This window comes from Myodes glareolus, chromosome 17 (assembly GCF_982192425.1).
Source record: "Myodes glareolus chromosome 17, mMyoGla1.1, whole genome shotgun sequence".
NCBI lineage: Eukaryota > Metazoa > Chordata > Mammalia > Rodentia > Cricetidae > Myodes > Myodes glareolus.
Genome location: NC_142042.1, coordinates 48573482 through 48582654, shown reverse-complemented (window position 1 = coordinate 48582654; position 9173 = coordinate 48573482). Strand labels below are relative to the sequence as shown.

The window sequence follows — 9173 nt, the reverse complement described above, 5'->3', positions numbered from 1 at the left end:
CCTTGCGACTCAACACTCGGTCTGTGGGTCTGCAGAATTAATATCACCCACCACGCTAGAAGCACAGACTACTGGGCCCCTCTCTGGACTAGTGAGTGATAATCTCACTGTTGACAAGATCCCTCAGTGGTTCACATGCATATTTTTTAAAAAACGTTAAGTGCAGTCAAAATCGAAAGAGACTGAGGACACCTATCCAGAGTACAGCTACCAACTCTTAAAACTGGCATCCAGCACAAAGTGTCTTCCCTACCTTTCAAACACAGTAGAAAGAAGAGAGAGATAGAACCAGAGAGCCTCGAATGGTAAAATCTAAAGGAGGAATGGGGAGGCCAAAGCAAGGTAGGAGAATGCATTTTTTAAGGGATATTTGCATAAAATAGAATGATAGTCTTCCCTTGTCATTTACTGAACAAGGATAGTGGGTATACAATAGTTCATTACATACTTTTAGTATGTTTGAAACTTTGCAAAGTTAAAAAACAGAGACACAAAGACCATAGGTGTGATAACAGCTTCAAGATGGCTCCCAACTGTCCTTTTTTTATTTTTTTCAAGACAGGGTTTCTCTGTGGCTATGGAGCTGGTCTTGAAACTAGCTCTTGTAGACCAGGCTGCCCTCGAACTCACAGAGATCTACCTGCCTCTGCTTCCCAAGTGCTGGGATTAAAGGCGTGCACCACCACCACCCTGCACCAACCATCCTCTTCTGCTGGAATTCATGCTTTTATTGTGGTCTCTTTCCAGCAGGATCTGTCTATGTGACCAAGGGTGGATTGACAGCAACCCTTTAAAGAGCTGAGTCATTGGGACTTCTGTCTGCATGTTTTTGGACCTCTAGTCCTGAGGGAAGCTGTCCTGTCCAGACACTTAAGTAGTCTTGAGACCTGACCTTCCTGGAGAGTCACTGAGTTCTTGCCAACAGACAAACCATCTGAGGGATCCATGTGACTCTGTGAAAGTTGACCCTCTGGTCCCAGTCAAGTTTTCTGATGACCAGCTTCCATGTGACACATACCTGCAACTGAGAAACCTCCAGGCCAGGACCAACAAACATGCTTCTCAGGAGTCTCTGGCAAGCAGAAGCTTTTCACAGCCATTGGCTTCATGATTCCTCTTTTTCTCTCCTCCAAAAAGGACCATCCACCCTCCCTGACTTTTCACCCATGCCTGGATTAAATAGGGAAGGGGGAAAAATATCTTTTCAGTCGTGCATAAAGTTAACGTGGTAATATCCCTTGAAGCGATAATACAGTCGTTTAAATTCACAGGAAACCATATGTGACAGATAGACGTTCTTTCTTTTGAAGGCTGTTAGCAAGCTAATCTGCTGAGACATTAATTTCAGGCTTGGCCTTGCAACTATAGGAGAGTAGAAAGAAAAGGTTGGTAATTTCTCCTTCGGTATCCACTATCTCAAGAATGGACTTAATTTGTCCTACACGCTGCCCCCAATCATCAATATCATATATGGATTAACAGCTTCTTTGTGTTTGCAGGATTACCCTACAGAAAACACCGCAAATGCTCCACCACTGACCTTCATTTTTGAGAATTAGGTTACTAGAGAAACTGCAGGACTCACAGAAAGCGCAGGCACTACTTTGGGAAGAAGACAAGTGAGAGCCGCTTAGGGTGAGAAGAGGGGCGAGCACAATGGGTTGTCTGTGGAAGGACACACCTCCCAAAGACACTCGTGCCCAGCAGGCTTGCAGGCCATGGAGCTGTGTGCACTTCAGTGATACTCCAAGGCGTATGGACTAGTGGCATCAAGAGTGGAGGAAAACACAATAAAGCTCTTCCCCCCAATTTTTGGGACTTCACAAGCTCCACAGAGAAAAAGCAGGAGGAACGTCAAAAAACGTGACTAATGAATTTCCCGCCAACCCTGAAGAGCGGGAGTCGAGCCAGATTTCTTTAATTAGGAAAATTAAAAGACGTGTGACGCTTCTTGCCCCGGAGTCAATTCACTGGCTCCAACGAACTCACTCCAGTTAGACTTAACTTTTCCTGCCAGTGGGTTTGAGCAGGAGGAGAGGTACTGGAGCATGATGAGGATGGAGACAGGGGAGCAAGAGAGGAGAGATGCTTAAGGAGCCTCGGTCGCTAGCTCTGGGCCCAGCACATATTCGCAGAGGAAGTGACCCCTGAGCCAGCGGCCCGCGTGTCCGCCGGGAGCCGGAGACAAACACACGCACGTGCGCCCCGCCCCCGCCGCGCGCACGCGCCCCAAGGCTCTGGCGGCGGCGACGGGCGCGCGCGCGGTGCTCGCTGCCCCCACGCTGCTCCCTCGGCTGGGATCGCAGCGTCTCCCGCTCGCCGCACTGCTCCACGCCTGGCCGGTGGGTCCGGAGGCGGCAGTCGTGCGTGGGCTCGGGCGGACGGGCGCGGCGGTCGAGGCGAGGCGGCGGCGCGGGTGGACAGCGCGGAACCCAGCAAGTTCCTCGCAGGCGATGTCGCCGGGCGCGGGCCCCTGCGTACGCCGGGCGCCGTGACAGGCCGGCCGGGGAGGCGCGGACGGGGGAGGCCGCGACGGAGCTCCCGGACTGGCCATGGGCTGAGACGCATCCTCGCAGAGCAGGTGCAGTGACCGGAGGTTCTGGGGAGGGAGCCCGCGCCACAGGCCCGGGAAACCTTCGGCTCTTCCTAGCCCGGTACCTTGTTGACCTTCCCTGGGCTCCTCGGGAAAGGCCCTAATGACCCCGCCTCCAAACCTCGAGTGTGCAATCCCTGTGACACCCCACCACTACCGCCGCAGGTGACACGCTGTGCAGACCCTCACTCTAAACCCGCGACCCCAGCCCACGGGCCCTTTGCGCCAGTGCATCTAATGCCTAGTATTTTGAGCCCACAGTCTGCTTGCACTGTGCCTGGGAACTACCTGGGATCGCTTCCTCTTTCTATTCGACCAAGGGGGTGGGGGCCGGGGTAGGAGGGGAAAGTGGGAGTGGTGGTCCACCCCTCCTGAGTCCTTGGTGACAAACCCATCCTCTTTCTCTCAAGCCTGTAGTGAAAGTGACCCTTCCATACTCCACCAGAACATGCCGGGGTGATTTCCTCCCAGATCTTCCGGTGGCCTTCTTCGCTATCCCCAGTGACACTATGCAACCCCAGCGTGACCTGCGAGGCCTCTGGCTCCTGCTGCTCTCCTTATTCCTGCTCCTCTTTGAGGTAGCCAGGGCTGGCCGATCTGTGGTTAGCTGTCCCGCCAACTGCCTGTGCGCCAGCAACATCCTCAGCTGCTCCAAGCAGCAGCTGCCCAATGTACCCCAGTCTCTGCCCAGCTACACGGCACTTCTGGACCTCAGCCACAACAACTTGAGCCGGCTACGGGCCGAGTGGACCCCCACCCGTCTGATCAACCTGCACTCGCTGCTGCTGAGCCACAACCACCTGAACTTCATCTCCTCCGAGGCCTTTATCCCGGTACCCAACCTGCGGTACCTGGACCTCTCCTCCAACCATCTTCACACGCTGGATGAGTTCCTGTTCAGCGATCTGCACGCCCTGGAAGTGCTGTTACTCTACAATAACCGCATCGGGGTGGTGGACAAGTATGCCTTCGAGGACATGGCCCAGCTGCAGAAACTCTACTTGAGCCAGAACCTGATCTCTCGCTTCCCTCTGGAGCTGATCAAGGATGGAAACAAATTACCCAAACTTATGCTCTTGGATCTGTCTTCCAACAAGCTGAAGAAGCTGCCGTTCACGGACCTGCAGAAGTTGCCAGCGTGGGTCAAGAATGGGCTGTACCTGCACAACAACCCCCTGGAGTGTGACTGCAAGCTCTACCAGCTCTTTTCGCACTGGCAGTACCGGCAGCTGAGTTCCGTGGTTGACTTCCAGGAGGATCTATACTGCATTTATTCCAAGGAGCTGCACAATGTCTTTAGTCTGGATTTCTTCAACTGCAGCGAGTACAAGGAAAGCGCCTGGGAGGCTCACCTGGGAGATACCTTGACCATCACGTGTGACACCAAACAGCAAGGGATGACCAAAGTGTGGGTGACGCCAAGCAATGAACAGGTGCTAAACCAGGGGGCCAATGGCACAGTGACCGTGTCTGAGGATGGCAGCCTTCATTTTGAAAAGGTGCAGGTTGAGGATGGGGGTGTGTACACCTGCTACGCCATGGGGGAGACTTTCAACGAGACACTGTCTGTGGAGTTGAAAGTGTACAACTTCACCTTGCACGGACACCATGACACCCTCAACACGGCCTATACCACCCTGGTGGGCTGTATCCTCAGTGTGGTTCTGGTTCTCATATACTTGTACCTCACCCCTTGCCGCTGTTGGTGCCGGGGTGTGGAGAAGCCTTCCAGCCATCAAGGGGATAGCCTCAGTTCTTCCATGCTCAGTACCACACCCAACCATGATCCCATGGCTGGTGGGGACAAAGATGATGGTTTTGACCGGCGGGTGGCCTTCCTGGAACCTGCTGGACCCGGACAGGGTCAAAATGGCAAACTCAAGCCAGGCAACACTCTGCCGGTGCCTGAGGCAACAGGCAAGGGCCAACGGAGGATGTCAGATCCTGAGTCGGTCAGCTCGGTCTTCTCTGATACGCCCATTGTGGTGTGAGCAGGATAGGTTGGTGGGGAGGTTCTGCCCCAGGAGAGGTCGTGTTACCCCTGAGGGATAGGAGGGGATGGAAGAGAGGGCTGGCTGCCCAAGGGAGTGGGTTCTTCCTGACCACCAGGGAATTGGTCATGGGCACAAGAGCAGGCAAGACCCCAGTGACGGTGTGGATGCCGTGAGTTTCACATACGGATGTATTAATCCTCAGGCAGACACCACACCCCTACCCAAAGCCTTGGCTATTCTCAGTGTGGTAGAGGAGGAGGGACGCGTCTGAGTTGGATGGGAATGAAGAAAGGGGTGAGGGGAAGAGCAGATTCCCTAAACTTTTTGAGGTCATCCCTAGCTCCTTAAGAGAAAACCATTTGAAAAACAAATTTTTTTTTTCTGTCTCTGCCCACCCACACCTGTGAAGTTGTGTGTGTTGGGGGAGCTTCCACAGGAGCCATGCTGGGATGCTGCAGTATCTTCTCTGGTCAGGAAGTCACATTCAGAGCTGGGGGGGGTGGGTTGGAAACCTTTGGAAAATGAGTCAGGGAAAGATGGAGGCCTGGATCTATAGCACCGCCTAAAGCTGCTGCGAGACTCCTTGCAAAAGCCGTCCTCGTTCCCTGGGAGTCCTGAGTAGGTGGATTTTTGCAGGAGTCTGGCCTCTTGCCTGTTAGTCATGGCAGCAATATAGGATGTGGTGTCTACGCCTTGTCCCGGGGCAAGTGGCACAGATAGGTACAGAATGAATTAGGGGGTTCCTGTCATAGCGTAAAATTTGTAGATAGGACATAAATTCCAGGTAAGCGAACTTCCTGGCTGGGGGGAAAGCTTTGATTAGTATGTGACTCCCAGTGTATGTCCGTTGGGACCACAGTCGGGGATGCTGAAGGCAGAGCATTATGGAAACCTGCTGCCAGTGTGGCCCAAGGGCCGCTCTCCCTGAAAGGATGAGGAAAACCAGCCTTTGCGATGTAGCAGCCAGCCAGACCTACCTGATTTTCTGTGCGTGCCCTCTCTTCAGTCAACCTTCTAATCAACTCAGGTGGGGCTCTGAGCCTTCCACGTCATGCTGCTCCGCAGAGGAAGGAGTCCAGTAAAGTCTGGTCCTGCTCAGTTAGACTAGGTCTGGAGTTAGACAGGACCCAGCATTTACGTCTCGCTGCCGACAAGGCTGCCTCCCTCCTGCTGCAAAGCCAAAGTGTGGGATTTTATTATCTGCAGGTTGGAACCTAGTCGTGTCTGTCCCAGAATGGCATCACAGACTGCGACTTAGAGTCCTGCCCTCCACACCAGCCTTGCAATAGAGGTGTAAGGGGCACGAAACTTTGAAAAGGAAGTTCCCCCAAACCATCCCTCTCAGCTGTGGGGGTGGGGATCAGTGCAGTTGTGGCTGTCAGAGCAGAGAGACTTAAAAACAAACCCAGCCTTAGCTTCCATCCAGGCTTGCAAAATGCTTTGGGTACAAAGATAACTATGCCCAGCACCCTTTGACCATCCTGCAAGGCCCGGAGCTTTGGAAGGGGGGTGAGCAGGGCAGAGGGGAAAGTGTTGCCCAGCGTTGGTCTTTTTCAGTGTCTTTTCTTTCCCTTGTTTCCTGTAGTTGGAAGTTGTCCAGGTCCTCCAGTTTCCTGACCTGCTTTTTAGGTTCTAAGAGGTGTTGTTTACCTATGGTGAGGGCTGCTTAGTGCCAGGAGGGCCTGCCAGGCTGCCTATAAGGACTGGGGAAGAGAAACCGAAGTAAACATTGTCCCCTGTCTGCTCCTGGGATCTCAAGGCTGCTGTCCATCCTTTATTAGTAACCTAGTTTTGTCAAGAGAGAGGTGCAGCGATTTCCCCTTAAGTAATTGCATGCTCGTAGGTACGCATGCTTGTAGGTCTGCATGCACACCAGCACCTTGACCTCCACCGGGACAGTGAGTCTGTGGCCCCCTCTAGAATGGCCTCCACCCATGTGCACAACTTCTCACGCACAAGTTTCTTGCACTGTAGGAGAGACGGTGACCATGCCAGGCTTCTCCATTGCACAATCTCTTGTCCTTTAATTTCTGAACACCCTGAAGTTTACCCATATCTCCATGGCTCTGAATGACTCCTCTGCAGAGGTCAGAGTTAGGGGGACCACACGTTGAAGCCTTTGGGAGAAGGGGTGGGGAGGCCTCAGCTTTCGTCAGACTCTTCAGACACCCTCCTTAAAGACTACACATATATGAGACAGGAAGCTAGAACCAGAGCAGTGAAGGACCCCCCAAAGGATGCTGGCTGTGGCTAAGCAGCTCTGAGTTGTTCTTCCTTTGGTACCTGTCCTGATAGACAAGGGTTAGAGAGGAATGCTGTCTGGTTGTGTTCCAAAGACTAATGGGGACTTTGTCACCAGAGGTTCAAGAGCCAGACCTCTGACCTCAGACTCATCAGGAAATGGGAAAATGTCTTGTTTGGCAGCTTCCTCTCTTGATACCATCTGGGGATGTGAAACTATTTCTAATGGGGGTCAAATGAAGTTTTTCTTTGGGGACATTCCAGCGGAAATCCCGAGGGCCAGGTGGGCCATTGTCTTTGTAAGTCCTATTCTGTAGCCCCAACTCTTCCCTACTGCATCTGCTAACTTGGGCCCTAGGTCAAGACACCTGGAGGACATGTCTGAACACCACCAGGACATTTAACTGACTGGTCTCTTGTGGTTTCAGTTCACTCTCTCCTTGTAGGGGGTGTGTATATGTGTCTGTATCCCACATGTATGATCCCATTAGACCTCGGAAGGAAAGCTGTCAAGTGTAGATACAAGAAAGGCTGACCTTCACCCCACCTGCACCCATAAACTGTGTCTTCCAGGAAGGAGAGGCAGGTGTCTCTGGAGACAGGGTGTCACAGGGCTCTACAGTCTGTGTGATTATCTGGGATCTTTTTCTTTGCTGAATGTATGGGGCCCCTGAAAGAGGCCAGGAAAGGGTAGACCCATCTGGGGAGAAAGCCAACTTTCCGGTTTTGTGTGTGTTCTTGCCTCTGTAATTCCTTTCTCCTCTGTCTAGGACTCTTCCCCCACTGTGTATACCAGGCTGGCAAACCTCGGAGCCGACAGGCTCTATAACTAGACAGTGACCATTAAACCTGGCTTGAGTCTCTGCTCTGGCAGTTTGTGAATGGTTTATTTATCTTAGCCTGTGGGCGGGACCAGCACACTTCAAAAGGGTGTGACGTATCTAAAGAGCATCTTCTAAGTGTTGCTATCTGCATCATCTAGAAATTAAGTGTAAAATAGGTATCATCCAAGCATTAAGATTAGACAAGAGAATGGAAAACTTTTTCTTATAAACCAGACAGTAAATATTTTGGGCTTTAGAGGCTTCACCATTTACTAAGCCTCAGCTGCACGGCTCTAGCAGAAGAATGTCCACAAACAGTAAGTAAATGAACGACTGTGGTTCTGTCCCAATGTAGTAATATGTTTGTTAGAGTAAAACGCCCAAGACAGAGTGATTTATGAGGAAAAAAGGTTTACTTAGCTTACAGTTTGGAGGATTAAAGCCCAAGATCTGGGGTCGTATTTGTTGTGCATGTCAGGGGGGCCTCATGGTGTATGACATCATAGCAATGGGAGGGCATGCAGAAGAGATCACGCGCTGAGACAAGAGAGATTCAGGGGTCTGGTTTGCTCTTTTTATAGCAGCTTGCTCTTGTAAGAACCAACCAGGGTCCTATGAGAACTACAGTAATGTCTTCTAAGGATGATGCCCCCAGTGACCTAATTATCTCACTAAACCCTATGTGGTAAAGGTTTCACCTTTCAGCTATACCACCCTGGGGCCCAAGCTTCTAGGACATGCATATTTTAGGTACTCATTGAAATTGCTGCCAAAATATAACATCCAATGAAATTTTACTTGTGGGCATTAAAATGTTAATGTCTTTTGAGTTTGTTTCAACAAGTTAAAAAATGTCAAAGTTACCAGTCTTACAGAGCGCACAAAAATCAGGCAGGGGTTCTGCCCCACAGCCATAGTTTCCCCACCGATGAGACAGAGCCTCAGAAGCAGCATCACAGTGCCTGAGCAAGCGAGAGTCCAGATACCCTGGGCTAGGGCTAGTACATATGACGATTGTCTAAATCCCCAAGGAGGAGGTTGCTTCCCTGCAGCCTTCTCTCGAAAGGCCAGATCAAGCTTTCTAATTGGTACGAAGGCAAAATGCTCGGGTTGGGTGGTGGCTTTTTTTTTTTTTTAACGGTGGGAAACAGCTCACTTTCATAAAATTTTGATTATTACCAGGATATTTTCATCTTGGGCTAAAAGCATATTCATCTAATGGGTGTGTTAATACTCAATGACTGCTTCACGAGCGGTAAGTATTCTGCAGAATAGGGGAAAAAAGATGGAATTTTTACTTTTTCTTATAGACATACCCTATCAGAAACTGAACTGGGTTACACTCTGACTAGGCCTCTTGGGGCTTTTGGAGGGGACTGTCCTGGTAGATCCCAGGAGGGTGAGGTTTAGGCCCTTACCACCCCACATGTGCCAGATCTCAGCTGATCTTAGAAGCTAAGTAGGGTCAGTCCTGGTTTGTACTTGGATGGGAGACCAGAGAGGGAGAAGAGATATAATCAC

At 51.2% G+C, this 9173-nt stretch overlaps 1 protein-coding gene across 3 annotated transcripts; it reads left to right on the top strand.

Moving 5' to 3' along the window:
- Window positions 1–2304: 2304 nt before the first annotated feature.
- Amigo1 (adhesion molecule with Ig like domain 1) lies at window positions 2305–7694 on the top strand. 3 transcript variants are annotated; one of them, XM_048443494.3, is made up of 2 exons: window positions 2305–2581; window positions 3039–7694. In XM_048443494.3, exon 2 carries the CDS (start codon window positions 3103–3105, stop codon window positions 4582–4584), a length of 1482 nt encoding a protein of 493 aa, XP_048299451.1. In that variant the 5' UTR covers window positions 2305–2581; window positions 3039–3102; the 3' UTR covers window positions 4585–7694. The 3 variants fall into 3 exon arrangements, with proteins under 3 accessions (XP_048299451.1, XP_048299450.1, XP_085533956.1); XM_048443493.3 differs by having other exon boundaries at window positions 3004–7694; XM_085677830.2 differs by lacking the exon at window positions 2305–2581 and adding an exon at window positions 2610–2758 and having other exon boundaries at window positions 3004–7694.
- Window positions 7695–9173: the final 1479 nt, after the last annotated feature.